At 45.9% G+C, this 24,951-nt stretch overlaps 1 protein-coding gene and 1 pseudogene across 1 annotated transcript in view; one reads left to right on the top strand and one right to left on the bottom strand.

The window, feature by feature from the left end:
* Positions 1 to 14,913: 14,913 nt before the first annotated feature.
* LOC118709268 lies at positions 14,914 to 15,729 on the bottom strand (annotated as a pseudogene).
* A 6,340-nt stretch (positions 15,730 to 22,069) lies between these two features.
* Positions 22,070 to 24,951, top strand: part of UBXN4 (UBX domain protein 4) — a 32,889-nt gene continuing 30,007 nt past the window's right edge. Inside the window, exon 1 of the mRNA XM_036421210.2 lies at positions 22,070 to 22,299. Coding sequence (XP_036277103.1) covers positions 22,218 to 22,299 — 82 coding nt within the window. The 5' untranslated portion in view covers positions 22,070 to 22,217. The remainder of the gene's footprint in view (positions 22,300 to 24,951) is intronic.

Below are 24,951 nucleotides of genomic sequence, written 5' to 3'. Positions count from 1 at the left end.
TAAAAAAAAAAAAAAAAGGACAGAATGTTGGAACAGCGGTGGCCAGGCCTAGAGTGCCCAGGCACAAAGCAATGGCAACCGGGCCCGGAGCAGCAACGGCCAGGCCCCAGAGCAGCAGCAGCCAGCACTGGAGCAGCCAGACCTGGGGCAGTGGCAGCCATGCCTGAGGTGGAGGCAGCCAAGCCCAGGGTGGCCAGTCCAGGAACACCCAGACCCAGAGTGGCCGGGCCCGGAGAAGCCGGGCCCAGAGCAGCAGGGTTGGGAGCAGCCAGGCCCAGAACAGCAGTAGCCAAGCCCGGAGCATCCAGGCTGGGAGCGGCCAGACTCGGAGCAGCCGGGCCCGGGGCAGCTGGGCCCAGAGCAGCCGGGTCTGGTGCGGCCAGGCCTGGAGCAGCAGCTGCCAGGCTGGGAGCGGCCAGGCCCGGAGCAGTGGCTGCCAGGCTGGGAGCGGCCAGGCCCGGAGCAGCGGCTGCCAGGCTGGGAGCGGCCAGGCCCGGAGCAGCGGCTGCCAGGCTGGGAGTGGCCAGGCTTGGAGCAGCCGGGTCGGGTGCGGCCAGGCCCGGAGCAGCCGCAGCCAGGTCCAGAGCAACTAGGTCGGGAGCGGCGGTGACCAGACCCAGAGCAGCTGGTTGTGGAACGAACCAGAGCAACAGAGTCCAGGCCCGGAGCAGCCAGGCCCAGAACAGCTCGCTCCTCGCCTGCCCCTGCCCCACGGCTGCCTCTCAGACATAGCTGGAAACTTTTGTGGGAACTTGAGGGTCTGCTGAATCAAGTGATGAAGGCTTAGATCTGGATGTGTTGAGTTAGTATAGGGCTGGGGTGTTGATCTGTGTTGATCTGTGAGTGCCTTGGGTGGGGCCTGGATGAGTCTGGTTGACCTATTTGGAACTGTCTTTTGTGTGAAATGTATCATTGGGCATGTGGTGGTATTATTGATATGAGAAAATGCTAAGTAACTGATTTACTATCTGAAAAGGGATTTACTATCGGGGAAAGGGAGGGAGGAAGAGACTGAACATAAACTGCACCTATGGATGAGGACAATGGGGGATGTGGAGGGGGCGGAGGGTGGGGTGGGAACCTGGTGGAGGGGGGAAGAAATGAGGAACCTTTGTAACAATATGAACAATAAAGATTGATTAAAAAAATAATAATAAATAAATAAATAAATAAATAAATAAATAAATATTTTTTAAATGGTTTTTCTGATCCCACCAAGTAGGACCTGTGGCCTGTGCATAGTGCTAACCAATCAGTAGAGACCACTAACCTGAAAGGACACACCTGGGAAGCTGCTGAATATTCTATTGAGATCCTCTCCTGATACTACCCCTAAAATCCCTGCCTTTTGAGAAACAGATAAACAACTCCAAGATGAAGCCCTGGCCAGGTAAGTCAGAGCAGTATTCCAATACACCAGGGTTGCGGGTTTGGTCCTTAATCAGGACACATACAAGAATCAGCCAATAAATGCGTAAGTAAGTGAAACAACAAATCACTATTTCTCTAAGTTTAAAAAAACAAACAAACAAAAAAAAAAAACAAGATGTGCCCTAGCTGGTTTGCCTCAGTGGATAGAGCTTCAGCCTGCGAACTAAAGGGTTCCAGGTTCGATTCCAGTCAAGGGCACCTACCTTGGTTGCAGGCTTCTACCCGTCTGGACCCTGGTCGAGGCACATATAGGAGGCAACCAATCGATGTTTCTCTCACATCAATGTTTCTCTCTGTCTTTCCCTTTCGTTTCCACTCTCCCTAAAAATGAATGGAAAAATATCTTCAGGTAAGGATTAAAAAAAAAAATCTCAAGATGAAGGATCCACATCCAATGGAATACTATGCTGCCATAAAAAAGAAGGAATTCTCATCATTTGCAGCAACCTGGATGGAATTGGAGAGCATCATGCTGAGTGAAATAAGCCAATCAATGAAAGAGAAACACCACATGACCTCACTCATTTGTGGATGATAAAGAACATTATAAACTGATGAACCAAAAGATAGATATAGAGACAGTATATCAACAAGTAGACTGTCAAATTACAGCGGGGAGGGGAGGAAGATCTGGGAGAGATAATAGATCAACCGAAGGACTTTTATACATGCATATAAGTACAACCAATGGACACAAAACTCTGGGGAGGGAGGGGGGCAAAAATAAAATCAATAAAATATATTTAAAAAAATAAAATAAAAAATAAAAAAAAAAAGATGAAGGATCCAGTGCATGGTTGCTCGCTCTGGAGCATGCACTTGCCTGTTTCCCTCTCCTTCCCCCAGCCCTGGTTTTTTGTTTTGCGTGCGTGCGTGCGTGTGTGTGTGTTTTGTTTGTTTATTGCCTTCCTTTCTCCTAAGGTTCATGGGCCCTTCTTTTGCCTCTGTAACTTGTTTCCTGAGTCCAGCAGGCCAACTTCTTCCACAGCTCACGTCTTCTACCCCTGTGACCTTCATTTTTTTTTTAATTTTTGTTGATTTCAGAGAGGAAGTGAGAGTGAGAGAGAGAGGGAAACATCAATGGTGAGAGAGAATCATTGGTCACCTGTATCTTACATGCCCCACAATGGGGATCAAGCCCACAACCCAAGGCATGTACCTGGATTGGGAATCAAACCATGACTTCTTGGTTCAAAGGTTGAAACTCAATCTGAGCCACAATGGCCAAGCTACCCCTGTGACTTTCTAAATAAATTTTGCTTGTATTTGAGTTCTTGGCTGTAAATTATTTTCTCAACCAAACTCAAGGACCACGGACTAACATCTAATGCCATTCACCATTAACGGGTCAACATGGTTTTCCCTCTAATGCTGTCCACTGGATCCCCAGAACTTATAACTGGAAGTTGGTACTCTGATTACCTTCACCCATTTCCCCCTCCCCTGCTCCCCAACCTATCCCACCACTCCTGGCAACTGTTAGGCTCACTGAAAGAGGAACACACGAGGCCAAAGTAGTAAGGAATATAAATTTATCAGGTCATCTGAAACCTGAGGGGCTGAGCCCCAAAATGGCACCAGCAGCCAGGGATGGGGAGTCAGGGGTTTTAAAGGATTCTAGGCAGGCTTTTTCATCAGGGAATTCTCTGGGCCGGATCCTGGGAAGGTTAATGGCTTAGCAAATGGAATGTGTCTAAGAGAAAAGGAATGTCAATTGTGAAGTTGTCTGAAGATCAGTTCCCAGGGGGAGGAGTATTTTTTTTTTTAATATATTTTATTGATTTTGTACAGAGAGGAAGGGAGAGAGATAGAGAGTTAGAATCATCGATGAGAGAGAGTCATCGATCAGCTGCCTCTTGCACACCCACCCCCTACTGGGAATATGCCCGCAACCAAGGTACATGCCCTTGACCAGAATCGAACCCGGGACCTTCCAGTCCCCAAACCGACGCTCTATGCATTAAGCCAAACCAGTTTCGGCAGGGGAAGGAGTATTGATTCATTTATTTTATCAGACCTATCAGAAGTGTAGTTTATCTCTTCTGCTGTGGGTTAGCCCTAAAACTTTTTTATTTTAACCAATAGAATGCATCAGAAATTACATTCTGGAACTCCAACATCAGGTTTCAAGAGGCCTTTTCTTATTCAGCCATTAAAAAGACAAGGAGCCCTCGCTGGTTTGGCTCAGCGGATAGAGCATTGGCCTGTGGACTAAAGGATCCCAGGTTCAATTCTGGTCAAGGACACATGCCTGGGTCTCAGGCTCGAACCCCAATAGGGGGCATGTGGGAGGCAGCCAATTGATGATTCCTCATTTCTATCTCTCCCTCTCCCTCTCCCTATGAAGTCAATAAAAATATATTTTTTTAAAAGACAAGGAAATTCTGCCATTAAAGACAACATGAATGAACCTTGACGACATTATGATGATAAGTAAAATAAGTCTAAGACAAAGATGGTATGATCTGATTGATCTCACTCATGTAGAATCTTAAAAAAAGCAAACTTTTGGAAACAGAGACTTGATTGGTGGTTATTGTTAGGGTCACCGAAGGAAGAATGCATGAGGCCAAATATGGTGAAGAATTATAAATCTGTGGTTACATCTATGAGCAGAAAGGCTGAGACCAAAATGGCCTCAGTAAGGAAGAAGGATTTTGTCTTTTCTAAAGGTAAATCAGAGTAACCAGTCAGATTAGGTGCAAGTGGGAGCCAGGTGTAGGTGGTCCACTGGAAACTGGGTGAGGAGGTTTACTGGAAACTAAAGGCCGTTCATTGTGAAACCTATAATGAGAATAACAGGAAAATCGCCGGGAGGGGCAAAAGCCCCAAGCGGGCATAACGGGCACAAGAATGTGCCTAACATTCCAGGGAGGGCGAGAGCCCAAGCAAAGCATAATGGAGCACAAGAATGTGCCAAACATTCCAGCCTCTCTCTCTCTCTCTCTCTCTCTCTCTCTCTCTCTCTCTCTCTCTCTCTCTCTCTCTCTCTCTCTCTCTCTCTCTCTCCATAAGCTGGGGCTCCTGCAAGCTGGGGCTCCTACAAGCTGGGATGGTGAGGGAGGCCTATCTCGTTCTTCTGTAACTTCTTCACGCTTAGGTGGGGTATAGAGACGTCCCTAACTAGTGATTGAGGGAGGGGATAATATCCAGTGTAGGTCTTGAAAAGCATCATTTACCCTATGGATTTATTGGTAATTGCCTGAGTGCAGTTTTTTTGAGAAAGGAGGATGCATGGGACCAAAGATGAGTGCCAACAAGAGCATTAAGGGGGGTCTAACTAAAGGCAAACACCAGCCGTTCCAATGAAAATTCTGTAGCCAGGTGCCCCGGGATTCTTAAAGTTGTTGTCGGACTTTGGAGGCCCTATCAACGAGTTCCTTGGCCCCTCCCTTACTATGGCAGACTGGTTCTTCCCCTAGGAATAGGCATGGGCGCCTTTCTAAGCTGTGAGGAGGGCAGGTCCTCTTTGGTTTTGGAGGGTAACTGCTGCCGGTGAATCCCTCTGGCCCTGTACTGGAACAATACTCTGGGCAATTTCCTCTCCGTTACCTGCAAGGTCTTCGGATAGGCTCTGAGAGTAGGGAAGGAAGGTTGCCAGTCCCCCTTTCCCAGTGCCTAGGCCTGTAGCTATTCCCAGGCCGGCAAGGAGGGCAATGCCCCTCCTGGGTCCAAGAGGGAGCTTAAAGGACCCTTAGGAGTAATGTCTTTTTGCGGGGGAGCTATATTAGGGTGCAGTCCCAGCCCAGTTGGCTGGGAGACAAAGAAGGCACTGGTGCTATACAGCAAAGTTTGTGGCATGTGTCGGGGGCCGGGGGCCGACTGAGATATAAAACAGGTGTTCAGAATAAAGGTCCCCTCTGGGGAGATGGGGTCCTAGGTGGTAACTTTCTGTAAGGCCTCAGTGAGGTGGGAGAGGAAAAGAGCTGGATTTTCATCAGGGCCTGAGTGATCTCATTAACTTTCTCATAGTTGACTGCCATACGGGCTGCCTTTTTGAATCTGGCAATGAGACTGAATAAATGTCGATTAACAAATAGTGAAAATCAAGTATAAGTTCAAAAAGATGCAGAGAGATGGGCTAGAATGGCCAACTTGTCACCTTACCTGTCTGGTAGCAAAGGAGAACAGTAGTGCCTAAAATCCCGTCATTTCTTTTCTGGACAACTGCAGTGGGTTCTTGAACTGCGCCCAGCATGGCCAGGGGTGAACCCCAGGGGGGCAGTGAAGAATTAAAGAAGAAAGACAAGAGAATACACTCGGGACCAGGAAGATCACTGCCTGGATGAGGAAACAGTGACCCAGCCTGTAAACCGAAGCTTAATTTTATAGTAAGATCACACAAAGCAAAACAAGGGCAGTTGTCAACATGTTTACAATGTTCTCGTGAGTTTCAAATCTATTTCCTTACTCAAGCCTTGTTTTGGCAGCACTTGTTCATTAGCTACCTAGGAACAAGGGAGGACAGAAAGGTCAAACTTAATTGTGCTAGGAGGACTCAGCTTCCAAACTGGGACTGTATGTGGCTCTGCCACCTGTCAGTCCAAGGTTTGACCCAATAGCCGCTCCCTACAGGTTCTGAATGCTTTCTTTTCTTTCCTCTCCTTTCTTCTCCTCTCTCCTTTCCTTTCATTTTCCCTTTCCTTTTCCCTTCCCTTTCCTTTTAACATATTTTATTGATTTTTTTACAGAGAGGAAGGGAGAGAGAGAATTAGAAACATCGATGAGAGAGAAACATCAGCTGCCTCCTGCACACTCCCTACTAAGTATATGCCTGCAACTAAGGTACAAGCTTTTGACCAGAATCAAACCTGGCACCCTTGAGTCTGCAGGTAAACGCTCTATCCACTAAGAGACACTGGTTAGGACCTGAATGTTTTCTTTACATACACATTCCCCTTGCCATCCACTCACCACTCTGCAGTCAGAATTTCTTAAAACACAAATGGAATCATGTCACTTTCATGTTTAAGGTCCTTTAATGACTTACCACTGTCCAAAATTCTTAACAATACCTCCCATGTCTCCCGTCCTATGACACTTGCCTACCTACTCACCCAGGCACTCCACCTCTCCTTTCCTAGCTTCTGGTCACACTGGACTCCCTAAGTTCCTCAAGCACGTCATGCTGCCTTGTCTCCAGGTTCTACACAGTGGCAATCTTCTGCCAGAAACTGGTGGGTTTCTTCACACCTGTGGCAGAGATTGGTCAGTTTTCAAGCAAACTCTGGGAGGGGGTGGGTGTATCTCTTCCCTCGCCCGTTGTCAGACAAGGTTTTCCAGCCTCCTGCACCTAGATGAACCATGTGTCTGAGTTTTGGGCAATGAAATGCAAGAAGAAATGATGCATGCCCCTCCGTGCCTGTCCCCTAAAACCTTCTAAAAGATTCCCCCTGCCCTTGCTAATCAGAGTAGGGGGGAAGGCTAGAAACCAGTAATTAGTATCACCAAGAGAGCTTGCTACAAATGCAGAATCTCAGGTCCCACTCCAGACCTGTTTGAATCAGAATCTCTGTCTTTAATAAGACCTTCAGGTGATCTGCAGATGTTGGAATTGGCTGGTAGTCTGGATGCAGAGAGGATCTCATGGAGATCTGTGGGTGTCAAGACAAGGAAGAGCCCCTGGATGGGAAGATTCAGGAGTTCCCTGTATGGAGCCGAGCCCCTTGCACCGACAGCCCCTTCCTCCTCTGCCTGCCGTTAGACTGTGAAGCGAGTGAGAAATAAACCTTTCTTGCCACTCTGATTTGAGGACCATTTTTTTTTAAAATATATTTTTATTGATTTTATACAGAGAGGAAGGGAGAGAGATAGAGAGTTAGAAACATCAATGAGAGAGAGTCATCGATCAGCTGCCTCTTGCACACCCCCTACTGGGGATATGCCCGCAACCAAGGTACATGCCCTTGACCAGAATCGAACCTGGGACCCTTCAGTCCCCAAGCCGACGCTCTATCCATTGAGCCAAACCTGTTTCGGCTGAGGACCATTTTTTTCCCACATGTAACTTACCTCTGCTTGGAACTCTATTCTTCCCACCTCACCCTTCAACTTCTGGTTACTTTATCCTCACTCTTCAGATCTCACCGCAGGTTCCTGCCTCAGGTGGCCTGCTCTTCCTCCAGCACTCCCTCCTCAGTCCTCCAGACGGAGTCATTTCTGCCATAACAACTCCACTAATATCCTGTACTTTCTCCTCAGAGCATTAATCACGATGGTAATTACATGGCTGATTGGCCAATTAGTTGTTAATGCTTTTTACCCACCAGTGTGTAATCTTTAGAGCGGGGGGGGGGGAAAATGCCTATTGCTTTTGTTTACTAACACAGCCTCTGCTCCCACTGAGGTGCCTGTCTCAGTGAATATTTGCCCAGTGATTAAATGAAGAAATGATCTGGCTGAGCTAAATGCTTTGAATTCTGAAAGGCATATATGTATGTTTAATAATTTTAGTAGGCAGGTGGAAATAATAGCCAACATTTGTAAAGCAGTTAATAATTACAGTTGACTCAAACAACCAGGGCTTGAAATGAAAGGGTCCATTTATATGCAGATTTTTTTTCCAATAAATATTCAGTTGGCCCTCCCTATGTACATCTAGGGATTCAACCAACTGTATATCAAAGGCAGTATTTTAAAATATATATATTCTTCAATTGATTTTAGAGAAGAAGGGAAAGGGAGAGAGAGAGAAACATCAACGAAGAGAATCATTCATTCTCAGACTGTATGCATTGTTCTATGCCACTTTATATAAGGGACTTGACATCAGTAGGTTTGGGTGTCCATGGGGGACCTGGAACCACCCCATGGATACTGAGGGATGGCTGTGACACGGGAAAACTGGACTGGAACCCGTGGTGTTCCCCTGGGCGGGATGGCTTCCCCAGATGGCTCTTTGTCCGGTGGAGTCAAAGAATGAAACCACAGACAAAAGGTGGTATAACAAAAGGTGAAAATTTGTTGAGAAACAAGCACAGACTCCCACGTGGGGAGGGAGAAGAGTCCCACTGAATCCCCCTTTTCCACGGCTAATAAAGACTGCAGTTTTTTGTGCCCCGATATCCCCTCTGATTGGCCACTATCCCCCTTTGATTTGGTCACTATAGCAACTCCTGAGCTCAAACCTTAGTAAAGTACCTGAGGTTCCTTCCTTTTCCCTAATTGCTCCCCTATTCTCTCTGGGCTTTCTTCCTCCCTCTCTGAATGGAGGACCCTCTTCACATTATTCTGCCCCTAGCAGCTTCCTTGTCTTATGGAAATATACCTTCTGTTACTCCCAGCTCCTTTATCTTATGGAAATATACTCTTTGCAGCTCCGAAGCCCTGTGCTTTCTCCAGGGACCCCTTAATTCATAAAATTCCTAAACCTGCCTATTTCAACCCTAAAAATCCCTTTCACCTACAGTTAAGTTTTGGGGGAGTCAAAAGTTATAAGTGGGACAATCGTCTTGAGTCCCATCCCTCCTGGAGCAGGGAGCTTTTCTGTAATAACACTTTACTTTTGCTAAAAACACACACACATACATATATATATATATATATATATATATATATATACACATATATATATGTATGTTTTTTACTGTACAGGGAAATGAGGGGTAGGGAGGTGGGAGAGATTGGTGGCCCTGACTCTGAATTGTTGAAGGGTCATCTGTACTATGTGCCCAAGCACTTATAAAGGTCCCATTTTATTATCATAATAGCCCTAAAAGGTAAGTTCAATTATTACCCCAATTTAGGAGTGAGGCAACTGAACTGTCAGAGGAAATGCACCCACAGTCACAGACTAGTTTTGGCTGCATACATGAATCAGGCTGACTTAAGAGTTCGTGGACTTAACTCTAAACTACTTACTGCCTTGCTTTTATTTGTCTTATGCACCTGGCTCTATAGGAGAGGAGTGCCATCCTGTCTTTACTGATGAAAATTCAATTGTGAATGAAGCTTACAACATATTCAAATGTTCCTTCTCTCTTTTTTAAATTTTATATGTATCCATGAGCCTGATATAGTATCTAACCTGTTCTCTTACTGGTCAATAGATTAGTGATTATACTTTGTGTAATCAATTTACTTTTTCACACTTTTCACTCAAGAGAAAAACAAGAGCAGAGAACATTATTTTTCCTTTACAGGTATGTTTGTGTATATATATTTGCAATATTTTTAAGTCATATAGCTCCCTCTAGTGGTAAACGTGCAAATTTCCATGGAACAAAAAAATTGGTTTTTTTTTTACCATGATGTGCTTGATTTCAAGGTGATATTACCAATCCAGTTTCAGTAAAAAATGTCCATTTCTTTCTCTTTTAAGCAATGGTGAAGGTTTGGTGAGTGTTCACTTTCTTAGGAACATTGCAATCGACCAGAGTTAAGAATTCAGGTTGTGAGGGGTTTTACCTGTGCAAATTGAAATACCGCAGGATCTCTGTGGAGGGGAAGCTTTGGCCTCAAGACACTAAGTCATTCAATTCGCAAAGGAAACAGTGCATTGTGGGGAACAGAGAGAAAACTAAGTAGAGGTGCTGCTTTTAATCTTTTAGAGGAAAAAGACAGAAACCCAGAAATTTATGTAACTGTATAAAATAAAGTGTTCAGCCCAGCTGGTTTGGCTCAGTGGATAGAGCGTCAGCCTATGGACTGAAGGGTCTGGAGTTTGATTCTGGTCAAGGGCATGTACCTTGGTTGCAGGCTTGAGACAACCAATCTATGTTTCTCTCTGTGTTTCTCCTCTCTAATATCTCTAAAAATCAAGGGAAAAATAAAAATTACTTAAAAAATTACCTGTCTAGCCGAAACCGGTTTGGCTCAGTGGATAGAGCGTCAGCCTGTGGACTGAAAGGTCCCAGGTTCGATTCTGGTCAACGGCATGTACCTTGGTTGCGGGCACATCCCCAGTAGGGGGTGTGCAAGAGGCGGCTGATTGATGTTTCCCTCCCATCGATGTTTCTAACTCTCTATCCCTCTCTCTTCCTCTCTGTAAAAAATCAATAAAATATGTTTTTTAAAAATTACCCGTCTTTTCAGGTCCTCAGGTGAGAGCGGGGCCTGAGCAGCTTGGCAAAATGCCAGCCAATGCTGTTTGTATACTTATGTTGGTCTGATGCCAACTAAATGTGTACAACAGGGTTGGCAAACTCAAGTAACTTGATACTGCCGGAGAGTAGATAAAGGAGTGGAGCTTAGAAGTGGGAGGGGCTGAGGCAAACCAGTGACTTTTCTGAAACCTCAGGCAGACCCAAATAGGAGAGGGGAGACCAGGTGCCGAGCCCAAACAGTCCAAGATCCCACATGGCTCAGATGGGAAGAGAGCTAGGGGTCCTGTCCTGGGCAAACAGCTGCAGCATCTGTTTGTCAAACCTGAAGCAGCGCATGGTGAGGGAGAGAACTGAGAGATTCCAGAGGCGGCAGGCCAGAGGATGCTGGTCAGCCAAACAGTGGTTCCACATCTCGGCCCAGCACCCCAGGGAATAACCTGTTGTTTTTCTTCACTGAATGTGTTGGGGTGACATTGGTTAGTGAAATTATATATGCTTTAGGTATACAATTCTGCACGATCTCATCTGCACATTGTATTGTGTGTTTACCACCCAAAGTCAAGTCTCTTTCCATCACCGTTTATCCCCCCTTTACCTTCTTCTTCCTTCCTCCCCACCCCCTCACCTTTCCCCCTGGTAGTCACCATGCTGTTGTCTGTGTCCATGAGTCTTTTATTTTTGTTTTCGATGACAAGAAGTCAAATTTTCTGAATATACCGTAGGATCAAGCAGGTGGGTTAGGCTGCTGTGGAGGGGATTCTTTCAATGGTCAGAGACAAGCTGAAACCCAACCAACTTCACATTCAGCCTCAGACCTGGGAGCAGGCCTGATACTAAGATCCTTCAGCGAAGAGCTCCTTGCCATGAAACCTCTCTTGTACCGAAGAAGCCATGAGCCGTGGAGCCCAGCTCAGGGGGAGACTTTCCTCTCTAGGACTGAGTGGTGGCAGTGAGGCTGTAAATAATGTCATGGTCTGCCTGCTCCGCACCATAGACAAAGACTTCTGTTTTAAGGCTCTGACTGTAAAATGGAACTTCACTTTTCATCAGTGATTCAGGCCCATTTGAAAAATAGGGTTGATGCCACTTCCTCGAGGAGGCCGTCCCGTCCCTTCTTTCTCTCTGCAATGCTCTGTATATGGCTCTTTAAAAAAATCATATATATAATGATTTCAGGGAAGAAGGGAGAAGGAGAGGGAGAGGGAGAGGGAGAGGGAGTGATAGAAACATCCATGGTGAGAGATAATCATTGATCAACTCTCTCCTGCATGCCCCACACTGGGGATCGAGCCTGCAACCCGGGCATGTGCCCTGACCGGGAATAAAACCGTTCATGAGTGTGTAAGCTCAACCACTGAGCCATGCTGGCCAGCCTGTACATGTCTCCCTCGTTACCCAAGCCAATTTATGTGTTGGTCTTTTCCACTGACAAGACTAAGATTTTTGAGGACAAAAATAGTATCTATCATCAATCCACTAACAAATAGGCTTTTCCCAGCCTGTGATCTGCGGGAAGCCACCGCTCACCAACACTATCAGGAACGTGCAGAAAGGAACTCGGGAGGCCGATGGACCTTGAGCGTTAGCAAGGCTTACGCGAGGCACGGATTGTTCGTGTTGCGATCGCGGTGGCTTGAATCATTTTCCTGAGCTGATAGCCTCCAAGGACATGTTTACTCGACCTTACTGACCTTTGAGACGGTCTGTCTGCTACGGGCATGTGGTGCTTTACTGAGGGCAAGATGTGTATCTAAAAGTTCAGTCCTGGACTGGGCCAGGATTCAGCATGCCTCTTCAGGAAAGAGGTTTCCACCTGGCCCCCCATGCCTTCCAAAATTCATGTTTCTCGTACAGCATTTTCATTTGTGCATCAGCCCCTCCTTCAGATCCTGAGCCTCACTGTGCAGGTCACCACAGTGCTCTACTAAAGATTTGCTGAAAGGAGAGAATTCCAGGCCAGAGGCACGGTATGAACAAAATTAGCCATGATAAAGAATATGGCGTGGACAGTGAGTAAATTAAGCTTGGAGAGCACAGGTGGGGAAGTAGAAGAAACGAAATGTAGGGTTGTTGTAGGCGGCTGGAGTGGCACTGGGTGTTGGGCCCACAGGGTCAGACCAAACCTGGGTCCAGCAAGCTTGGTACTTGTGTTCTGGTTAGGAAAGAATTCAGAGCCAAGACCCAAACTGTAAGAGAACACTTATTTGGTAAATCACGGAGGTAGAGAAAGTAATTCCTAGGAGAAATGTGCTTAGGAAACAAGTTAAAGAAGTAAAGGAAGGGCCCTTGGGGCCTGTTGAGTAAGAAAGCTAATGGTAACTGCCTGGGGGTGGGGAGAGGGGCTTGGAGAGGTAAAGGCACCGGGGTGCTCAGGGAGGGAGGGCGCTGGGTCCTCTGTCCTAAGGGTTTGGTTTTTAAAAAAAACATGTTTTATTGACTTTTTACAGAGAGGAAGGGAGAGGGATAGAGAATCAGAAACATTGATGAGAGAGGAACATCGATCAGCTGCCTCCTGCACACCCCCTACTGGGGATATGCCTGCAACCAAGGTACATGCCCTTGACTGGAATTGAACCTGGGACTCTTCAGTCCGCAGGCCGACGCTCTGTCCACTGAGCCAAACTGGTTAGGGCTGTCCTAAGGGTTTTAAGGGTGGAGATTTTAGGGGAGGCCCAGGGAAACATTCAGCAGTTTTTCAGGTGTGTCCTTTCATGGTTGTGGTCTCCACTGACTGATTGGCCGGCACCAAAGCAGGGGGTCATTACTCAATGCAGCTGGTCCTGAGACTGGTTTTGTTGCTTATTTGGGCCTGGAGTTGACATACAACTTGAAGCCTAGATGTTACCTGCAGGGAAGAAAAGACAGGGGTCCCGGTCTGAACCCAGCGATATATTAGTGGGGAAAAGTCATCCTGGGGGTGAGGTCCCACCCTACAATTGATTGGCTGGGGCTTTTCTGCCTTGGTAACCTTCTGTGCCTGGCCCCCCATCATCCTTGCTCTGCTTGTGTCTATCTTACTGCCTACAACACATTTGAGCCCAATTATAGAAGATCTTGAATGTTGGGCTACAGAATTTTTACTTTATTTTTGAAGGCACTGCAGAGCTAGTGAAGTTTTTTTGTTTTGTTTTGTTTTTTACATTTTTAATTTTTTAAATTGATTGATTGATTTTAATCCTCACCCGAGGATATTTTTCCATTGGTTTTGAGGGAGAGTGGGAGAAGGAAAGATAGAAACATCAATGTGAGAGAAACACACCAATTGGTTGCCTCCTGCAGGAGACCCGACCAGGACCCAGACTGGGGAAGAGCCTTTGACCAGAATGGAACCCGGGGCCTTTGGTTCATAGGCCAATGCTCCATCCACTGAGCCAAAGTGATTAGGGATATTTATTGACTGATTTTAGAGAGGAAGGGGGAGAAGGAGAGAAACATTGTTCCATCTATGTATGCATTTACTCAGTTTCTTTTCTTTTTTTTTTAAATCAATCAATATTGTTCACATTATTACAAAGGTTCCTCATTTCTTCCCCCCTCCACCAGGTTCCCACCCCACCCTCCGCCCCATCCCCATCCCCCATTGTCCTCATCCATAGGTGCACAGTTTATGTTCAGTCTCTTCCTCCCTCCCTTTCCCCGATAGTAAATCCCTTTTCAGATAGTAAATCAGTTACTTAGCATTTTCTCATATCAATAATACCTCCACATGCCCAGTGATACACTTCACACAAAAGACATTTCCAAATAGGTCAACCAGCCTCATCCAGGCCCCACCCAAGGCACTCATAGATCAACACCCCAGCGCTATACTAACTCAACACATCCAGATCTAAGCCTTCATTACTTGATTCAGCAGACCCTCAAGTTCCTGCAAAAGTTTCCAGCCATGTCTGAGAGGCAGCCGTGGGGCAGGGGCAGGCGAGGAGCCAGCTGTTCCGGGCCTGGCTGGTCTGGGCCTGGCCTCTGTTGCTCTGGTTCGTTCCACAACCAGTACTCATAGTTTCTTGTGCCCTGATCAGGGATCCAACATATTGAAATGATGCTCTAACCTAGGGGTGTCGAACTCAATCAGAGAAGGGGCCAAAATCTAAAATCCAGCCTAAATCGCGGGCCGAATGGTTTACTGAACAGTCATAAACTGTCATTGTGATGGAAATGCAGCGGAGTGCAGTGATGACAGCGCTGTGCGAGCCACATTGCAAGGCCTGGCGGGACGGATTTGGCCCGCGGGCCTTGTGTTTGACACATGTGCTCTAACCAATTGAGCTACCTGGCCAGGGCCAAAAAATTGAATTACTTTTCTTATTTTGTTTTCTTTGATACAAAAGCTTTATATTGTTTCCATTTGGTCTAATGCATGGGAGCAGGCTTCAGGTTGGTTAAAAGAATGGTTAGTGGTATCAGGGAGAGGCTCAGGCAAAAGCCAGACACGAAGGGAATGCAGAGGGGCCCCTCAAAGGCCTCTGGGCTCCAAAGGCTCCTTGTGATGCTTGAGGGTGAGCCTTTCAAAGAGATGCTCGCCCAGCCCAACCTGGGAGCCGCCCAGCCCAACCTGGGAGTCGCCCAGCCCAGCCTGGGGGCTGCCCAGCCCAGTTTGGGGACCACCCAGCCCAGCCTGGGAGCTGGCCAGCCTGCGGTAGTCAGTCAGCTGGTCGCCCATCTTCTTGATGAGTTTCACCTGCTCATCCAGGACGTGTTTGAAGTAACAGAGATGAGGGTCTTTATGGGCAGAACCCAGGGCATGCAGCTTCAAAAGGGATTGGTTCGGGTTCTTCTCTAAGGCCAGGGCAGCTTCCCCGGCGTCCTGAGTTTGGTCCCACTCATCGTGGGAAGGCTTCTGCACGTCCTGGAGAACAATGCGGCCACCTAGCTGGCTTCACATCTTAAAAAGAAGCTCAGCGCCCTTGAGCTTCTTCTCTTCCAGCACTCTGAGGAAGTGGCCCACATCCTGGACAGCCACACCATCACGGTTAAATAGAAGCCCAGAGAGAGGTAGGTGTAGGAGGCCCGCAGATGCAGGTTGGCCAGACAGTTGACCTCAGCCTCCACTTCGGTGGGATAATTCTGACGAATCTGGGAGCTCATGGTTGTTCAGTCAAAGAAATTAAGGTTAAAAACAACAACAACAAACGGTGTTGGCTGGTCTCAAATGCTGAGCATGGCTGAGGTGGTTCCGAAGGCGGTGACTAAATGCACAGGCTTGGGCCTCGCTTTCCCTTAGGTCGTCCACTGATGGCTCCGCAGCCGTCACTCTCTCCTCACTGGCCAGAGCTAGTGAAGTTTTTTAAGCGGAAAGTATTATAACACGGTAAAAATAATTTTGGGGAAAGATGGATATGACATCATTTTGTGGGACGGACTGGAGAGAAGGCAGAAAGAGAAGTGATTAGAGTTCTGTCTCATGTGGGTTCACAGAAACAGACAGAGAAGATCTGCTGCAGGACATTTATTAGGGAGTGAACTGCGTTGCTAACAACATTAGTAAAATGCAGTTGTAACGGAGGCCTAGGATGACCCCAGGGGGAGGCTGGGGATAGGAGGCCCTTTGGAGGCCAGAATGAGGCAGAGGACCCAGGCCTTGGTGCCCTCGGCTGAGCACAACCCTTGGAGAAGCTCATGGCTTTGAGCCTTTAGCCACCAGCACTCCAGCAGCTGGGGGAGTGAGTGCCGTGGCTCTGAAGCAGGGCTCTGGTTTGGGCACCACATATCTACTACATTGACATTAAAAGGATTGAAAGAAAAAAGCCACATGCTAACCTGACAAGCTCAGGGAAGGCCTGCGTGGCAGTCTTGCAAACCCAGAGACCTAAGATAACCACAAAAGATGGTTTGAAAATTAAATATCTAACAGGTTATAGTAGGTAGTCATGTCTCAGATATTCTCCCAAAGATCAACTTTGATCTTTTTACTGAGCCCATTTGCCTTTTTGCCTCTAAGATAACATATCTGTGAGATGTCTGGGTAACTTGTAACTTCCCTTTTTCCGGAGCCCCTGGGGAACAACCAAATGTGGTGGGCGCCAGGACAGATGCCTCAAATTCCTTCTTTACCATGTTAATTGTTCCTGCACTCACCTGAGTACACGTCCATCATTTTACTTTTTATCCAATCCCAGGAGTTTCCCACCGCTTTGCTTTCTCCTGCCTCCTTACTCCATCACCAATGAATTTCATGTAACCCACTTATGTCCCTCCTTTGATTTCAGTGTATAAATAGAGAAATGTAACCCGCCATTCTTCGGAGCATTATCTCAATCCGTTGAGGTTCTGCTTCCCAGCATATGTCGACAGTTTTGGCTCAAATAAACTCATAAAAAAATTCTTTACAGGTTTCAATGGTTGTTTTTTTTTTCATTAACAACACAAAAGAGCCCTGGCCAGGTAGCTCAGTTGGTTAGAGCATTCCTACTTGATACCCCAGGGTTGTGGGTTCGACCCCTTGTCAGGGGACAAATCAATGTTTCTCTCTCTCTCTCTCTCTCTCTCTCTCTCTCTCTCTCTCTCTCTCTCTCTCTCTCCCCCCCCCCTCTCACCTTCACGTCATGTTCCTGTTAACACGGAAAGTGGGTCTCTTCTGTCTGCCTGTGCTGTGGTCCCATTCCAGCCTGTTTAGAATGGTGGTGATTACAGCAGCCCACCCAGTGAGGACAGTTATTATCTCACAAGACAAGACTTGTATCATCATAGACACAGCACTTTCCGCATTCTGTTCTGCCACCCTCAGAGCTGGCGATATTGTGCCCGTGGCCACAAGATAGCAGCAGCAGTAGCAGGCCTCATATGCCCAAGACCGCGTCCAGGAAAGAAGATTTATACTTTTTTCCATGTGACTCTCTTCATTTGGAAATCTTATCCTAGAGGTGTCAACCCCTGCTTTCTACAAGGTGTTCCCGGCTGCAGGGTGGGCTGAAAACAAAAAACAAAACATGTATCTAGAAGTTCTCCTTCTCTGCCAGTAGGAAATAATGGGGGGTGAAGGGTGGGGGAAGGTAAAGGGATGCAATAATAATAATAAAAAAGATTGTTGGGTGAGCTATTAGCACATATGCCATATTTCTCATTTTCCCTCCCATCTTCATAGAAGCCTCCCTCCTGGTTGAGTATTCACTGTCCAAGACTAGCATTCAATTGTGTCCAAGTCTCTCCAGTCTTTAAAAGGGCTGTCTTTCCCAGTCCAAGTCCCTGTCCAGCAAATGCCCTCTCTTCCTCCTTCCCTTTACACTCTCTCCCCTCATCCTTCAACCCATTGCCATTTGGGTTCTGCACAGAAGAACCCACTAAACCCCCTCTTGCTAAGGTATTGATCACCGCTATGCTACTAAAAACAATGGACAATAAGATTTTTTTCAAATTTGAATTTTAGAGAGAGAGGAAGGGAGAGGGAGAGAGGGAAACATTGATGTGAGAACAAAACAGCGATCAGCATGCAACCCTGACCAGGAACTGAAAACCCCCCACAACCTTTGGGTGCCCAGGATGGTGCCCAGCTAAGACACCCCAGCCAGGGATAAGAACAATAGACACTTAAAAATCTTATTTATTTGACCCAACAGCAGCATCAGCATAGCTACTTCTCATCCTTTCTTATCAAACTTCTCTACTCTTGGCTTCTTTGGTATCACACTCTCCCATTTTCCTCCATATACACGCTGCCCCCCCCCCCCCCCACCTCCACTACCTCTCCTGAGTCTCCTCTTCTGGTTTATATTGGTCTGTACAACCCAGTAGAAGTTGGAGGTTTTAAAGCCTCAGTCATATACTCTTATCTCACTGCATACTCCTCCAGAGCCTCAATAGTCCTCTACATGAAGACAAATCTCAAATTCTTATCTCTAGGTAAGAAATGTTTTCTGAGCTCCAAATCTGTTATCGCTCTGCATATTTTTAAAAGTATGTTTTCATTGATTTTTAGAGAGAGGAAGGGAAAGGGATAGATAGAAACATTGATGAGAAACAGCATCGACCAGCTGCCTTTTGCACCCTCCTACTGGAGTTCTGAGCCTGAAACTTGGGCATGTGCCCTGACCCAGAAATCGAACTGGTGATCTCTGGGTTCATATGCTCAACCACTGAGCCACACTGGGCAGGCTACCTACTTAATTTAACATGTCCACTTTAATCCCGCTCCAGCACTGTAAACACTTGTATAATATTGAACTCATGTCTTCATGAACTCCTCCCCACCAACCTGCCCTTTAATATTTCCTACCTCACTGCCACTTCTATACAAGACAGAAACCCAATATGTCTTCCTGTCTACTCTTTTTTTTAAAATATATTTTATTTATTTTTTACAGAGAGGAAGGGAGAGGGATAGAAAGTCAGAAACATTGATGAGAGAGAAACACCGCTCAGCCGCCTCCTGCACACCCCCTACCTGGGATGTGCCCGCAACCAGAGTACATGCCCTTGACCGGAATCGAACCCGAGTCCTTTGAGTCTGCAGGCCAATGCTCTATCCACTGAGTCAAACCGGTTTCGGCTTCCTGTCTACTCTTTAAAAAAAATTTTTTATTGATTTCAAAGAGGAAGGGAGAGAGAGAAAGAGATAGATACATCATTGTTGAGAGAGAATCATTGATTGGTTAAATGTCCCCTACTGAGGATCAAGCCCACGACTCTTAACTACTCTTTCCTCAAATTCCATGCCTAATCAATCCACAAAACCTGTTCAGTCTGCTTCCAGAATATCAGAAGTAGCTACCTCTCCATTTCCCTTATATGTAGACAATAGTCTCTTTAACTACTCTCTTCACATTCACCCATTCTACTTCCACTGCAATTCATTGAAATTACAGCACAGCTGCATATTGAAGACACAAAGTCTTATATATAACACCTTTGTTTAAAGTTCAATGGCTTTCTACAGATTTTAGAAAACTGTCTGAAACTCTTTTTTTTAATATATTTTATTGATTTTTTACAGAGAGGAAGGGAGAAGAATAGAGCGCTAGAAACATTGATGAGAGAGAAACATCAACCAGCTGCCTCCTGCACACCCCCTACTGAGGATGTGCCCACAACCAAGGTACATGCCCTTTGACCGGAATCGAACCCGGGCCCTTCAGTCCCCAAGCCGACGCTCTATCCATTGAGCCAAACCGGTCTCGGCCTGCCTGCAACTCTTAACATGACTTCCAAAGAAAGCCCTGTGTGAGCTAATCCTCACTTATCTTCCCAGGCTTGTTTACACTACACTCCCCTTTCTATGTTCTAGCTGCACTAGACATTTCTGCATTTTTTTTTCTTTAAATGTATTTTATTGGTTTTCTTACAGAGAGGAAGGGAGAGGGATAGAGATTTAGTAACATCAATGAGAAAGAAGCATCGATCAGCTGCCTTCTACACACCCCCACAACCAAAGTACATGCCCTTGACTGGAATGGAACCTGGGACCCTTCAATCCCCAGGCCGATGCTCTATCCAGTGAGCCAAACCAGCTATGGTGGTTTCCCCCAGTTTTTTCAAGTGCACTGTTCTCACTTGCTCCACAGCCTTACATTGTTGTTTCTTTCATCCGGGACAGTCTTCTCCTTCGCCTACCTATACTTCTCCTGGCAAGTCATTTTCTCAGAAGTCCGTTCCCAACCCCACTCTCCATGGTCGTATGTATTATCACGCCTCTGACACACTCAAAACGACCCCTCTTCTGGCTTTCATCATTATTCACAATCACTTGTTCCATGTCTGCCTTCCTCTTTAGAACAGTCTGAAGTCACAAAAGCAGGGCCTTAGATCGCCTCACTTCATTATCAGTGCCAAGTACAACGCCTACCTCATAGTGGGAGAGCAATAAACATTTGATGAAAGAATGAAAGGCTATGATTCTTAAAATAGTTAAGGAATAATTAAAACATTGGGAATAATTAAAACAATTGCTCTACTGAGAGAATTAATAGGTTGATTGAATTTTAAGACATCCACTTAAAAAGTTGACGTTGAAGACCAACTCTAATTCTTCTTGAGGAAAGGTGTCCTGTGCAGGCAGCAGCTGTCTATAATCAGTTTATAATAACATTGTGTGAAAGACCTGATTGGAAAAAGTAAATAAAAATTAAAATGCAATCTGTTCGCTATTTTTAGACTATTTTTTTTTTCAGGAAAGGGATCGTTTCAGATGTAGCACCTCCTCAATTCTGCAAAGATTATCAAATGGTTGTATTGCTAGAAGAGAAATTTAATTACTATAGAATGTATACTGTGATAGCATATGCAACTTTAAATAAATCATATAAGACTTTAGTAGCTATTAGAGACTATGCCAATTTCATGAAATTATTAAATATGGAAGTTTTCATTTTAATGGCAACCAACCACAAAAAGCCATATCTTTAAAAAAATATTCTTATTTTTATTGATTTCAGAAAGGAAGGGGAAGAGAGATAGAAACATCAATGATCAGAGAGAATCATTGATTGGCTGCCTCCTGCATGCTGCCTACTGGGGACTGAGCCTACAACCTGGGCATATTTCTTTGACCGGAATTGGAATTGAACTTGGGACCCTTCACTATCCACTGAGCTAAACCATCTAGGATGCCATATCTTCTTTTTTTTAAGGCAGGTTGGATTTTAGTTGATATTTATTTTTAATCCTCATCCAAGGAAGGATATCTTTCCATTGATTTTTAGAGAGAGTGGAAGGGAGGGGGCAGAAGAGAGAGAGAGAGAGAGAGAGAGAGAGAGAGAGAGAGAGAGAGAGAGATGAGAGAAACACATAGATTGGTTGCCCCAACTAAGGTACGTGCCCTTGACAGGAATCAAACCCTTCAGTCCATGGACCCATGCTCTAACCATTGCAACTGGCTAGGGCTAAAGTGCCATACCTTGATAATAAACCATTCTCACTTAAAATTGTAAACAAAATCAGTATCTATTCCTCTCTTTTGTCTTACCATGGAAAATAGCTGGAAAATAAATCATTACTTAGGAAACAGCCATAGTAAGTATAGCTACTGTAGTTGTTTTTAGGTTGTGTAATGCTCTCTAGTTAATGACATTCGAGGTACATGGGCTGTATTACAGAAGGTGACTGTCATGTGTTTTTATCCTCTCTTTTCTTCAAGGTTGGGATGGTGAAGTTCAGTAGAAATCAAAGCTTCTCACTAAGCCCCTACAAAGCCCATATAACTCTATACTGAGAGATACACAACCCCAGCACACAAAGGCCACTAATAGCAATAGAGAATTACATTGTTCCCAAATAAGCAGGATTCCATTCGGAGTGGGGACTATTTCCTCCATACAGTTCTCAAGGAACATGGGCAAAGCATCAGTGACTGCCCCTTTCTTTCCCCTTTATAGATTAAGTGGCTCTCACTGCTGCCCCCTTAGCCGTGCCCGGAAATCACCGAAGGAGAACAAGCCTAGGAAGACTACAATTCCCATCATGCCTCATGTGGGCGCCGCCGACAACTGTCGCTGTTTAGTCACCCTTTCCGCGGGCTCCTCCCACTTCCGGGACTGCCGGGCCCACGGCCTAGCGGGCGCGCGCACGCGCCCACTAGCCAACCAGACGAGGCAATGGGACTCCATGCCAACAGCGACGTGCGGCATCACGTGGCCCGCGCGTTTGCGCGCGTCCCAGAAGACCGCTGCGTGTGCGCGTCCCTGCGGAGCCGGAGGCGGGGGGCGGGCCAGCTGGGGCTGCCGGGGCCGCGGGGTCCGGCGAAGGGGAGGGCGGGGCCAGCTCCGGGCCGCGAAGACAACACTTCCAGCGAGCTCGGAGGCCGAGGTTGGAGAGATGCTGTGGTTCCAGGGCGCCATTCCGGCCGCCATCGCGTCGGCCAAGAGGAGCGGCGCGGTCTTCGTGGTGTTCGTGGCAGGTGAAGGGGGCGGGGGCCCGAAATAGGGCCGGACAGCTCTCCGGCCTACCTCCCACCCCAGGCCTTGTTCACAGCCTCCGCTCTGGGGCTGCCCGGCCCTAGGCGTTCAGCGCCACCCCCGCCTGTTGGTCCCCACGGCCCTGGCGGGAGGCCTCGTCTCGGCCTCGCCCCCGAGCGCGGAGCCCGTCGACCCCTCTCCGCCCGGGGCGAGGAGGCGCGAGCGGCCCAGCACGGAGCTCCCCGCCCAGCATCTCGCCCGCCTCCGGGGGGGGCGAGGGGGCGGGTCACAGACACGCCCCCCCCCCCCCGCGCCCCCTTAGGGCTCTCGGCCCCGGGGGACCCACTTCGGATGCCTTAACCCGAGCGTAGTTCCTGGTGGAGGTGGGGCCACGGCCAGGCCTCCGGGCGGGCAGCTGGGTTGGCCATGAGTTGCCGACCGTCGGGAAGAAGCTGTGTCATCGGTAACAACAAAGGGAGACCACCTGGTGGTCACGGTTATGGGCGTTCCTGGGTCCCCCAAACGCGAACTGTTGAGCTGTGTATATATAGGTTTGATTTTTTTTTTTAAATGATAGTGGGGAAGGTCTAATGTGAATCATTGCTTTGTTGCAAGTCGATTTGTTTGCTTATTTATTTTTACCTGGTGTTGAGGAGTAGGCGCTCTGTACCTGGTTCTTTTTGTTGTCTTTTGTTTGTTTTGTTATCTTTCTGGTCTAATATCTACAATTTCCAGAATGTGTAGATATTTACCCGGTTTGCTCTGGGTTAATGCGCTCCGTATTTTATTACTCCCCTATTTTATTACTGAAATCTTCTAGATTTACAGTAAACCTATGCCTCGGGGGAACTGCCGATTCTCATTACATTGAGCCGAATCAGTGTTTGTGGCTACTGTTCATGTGAAGTGTATTATTTCACCTGTTTGTGTTCAATAATGTTTTACTCATTATTAACTCATGACTCTTGGGGGACTAATGGCTCTGTGGCTTTATGCACTGCAATGAGAACAAGTTGGTGAAATGCTTGTTGCAGTTAACATGAAACTGGAAATTTATCATTGTTTTGTCATGCTAAATTTATAGGTAAATCTCTAGTGCTGTTCATTTAGAAGAGTTCGAGTAGTTCATATTCTCTTACGCTGTTTCACAGTTTATATTTCACATAAAATACCAGCTGTAATCCTGTAAGGGGGAAAAAGTAAATTAAATAGGAAAGTGAAATGATAAGATACCATGCTGATTAAGAGTACAATAATAGTTTTATGACATTTTAAGTTGTGTTCTTTCCATAAAATCTCTATTGAGTCTTGTGGCAGGTAGAATCAGGTTTTATTATCTTCTTTTATAGATGAGGAAGCTATGTACACAGTGGTTAAGTACTTGCACCAGGGTCACAGAAAGGATTTACATATTGTCTTGACAAATTTTTTTTTTTAGCAGCTTAAAAAGGAAGTGGTTTTTGTTGTTTGTTTCTTAAGGAAAAAAATGAACAGTTGTAGACTTGCTGTGATTATTAAAATGGGTGTAGAAATTAGGAAATCTAGGATTAAATGGTAGTCATGGTTTTAAGCAAAAAGCACAATTGATGATGTCTGAATGTTCCCCTATAAGGTACTTTTGGGCTAATCAGTTAATTTGAAAGAAATATTTCTAGATTTAATTAACAAATATTTGAAAATCCATTTGGAAATAGTAGTGCTAATTATTATAATAGTAAGATAAAGTTATAGGTTTCGGGACTTTGTGTGTATATATTCCTTTTTCCGTTAACTTTTTACTGATGAGCGTGTATTCTATGTTTTTAGAGTATCAGAAACTGTGGATAACTATTTGCAGGAATATGGTTAGCAATCTATCAGAGTCTGTCCCTTGACCCTTTCACAATACCTTTGGCTTTTAGGTAAGATTAGTGTCCTTTTAGGAATTTGTATAGATAATAGTGTCATGGAACTGCCTAAACCAGTGGTTGACAAACTCATTAGTCAATAGAGCCAAATATCAACAGTACAACGATTGAAATTTCTTTTGAGAGCCGAAAACCAGCTTCTGTGCATGGGCCACGAAGTTTCAGTCCCACTGTACGTGCGCACCGCATGTGGTGTTTTGTGTAAGAGCCACACTCAAGGGGCCAAAGAGCTGCATGTGGTTTGCCGACCACTGCCTAGATATTTGTTCATAACTGAAGCATATGGCCAGAATTTATGGTTATCTTAGATCTGAGACTTTAATAATAATACATTAACTCGGTAGAAAATTAAAAAAAAAATCTTTATAGCTGGAAGGAATGGTCTTAACTTTGGTTCATATAACTACTCAAGTGGGAAACATTTTAGGCAAGTTGGTAAGTGAATTTTTCATGGATGAAATAAAGAATATTAAAATATTGATGTTAGGAGACTGGAGAGATTGCTACTAGTTAACAAATTAACAGGGATTTTCAAAGTATAACTATGTAAATTGAAAAAAGGAAAACTGGTCCTGGGCCAGATAGTTCATTTGGTTAGAATAACCTACCATGATAGGCCAAGATTGTAGGTTCAATTTCCTATTAGGGCATATACAAGAATCAACCAATGAATGCATAAATAAGTAGAACAACAAGTCAGCATTTCTTTTTCCCTGCCTCTCTTTCCCCCTTTCCTCCCTCCCTTCC

The sequence above is a fragment of the Pipistrellus kuhlii genome, unplaced genomic scaffold (genome assembly GCF_014108245.1).
Source record: "Pipistrellus kuhlii isolate mPipKuh1 unplaced genomic scaffold, mPipKuh1.p scaffold_m20_p_7, whole genome shotgun sequence".
Lineage (NCBI taxonomy): Eukaryota > Metazoa > Chordata > Mammalia > Chiroptera > Vespertilionidae > Pipistrellus > Pipistrellus kuhlii.
This window is presented reverse-complemented; position numbering and strand designations above follow the sequence as displayed.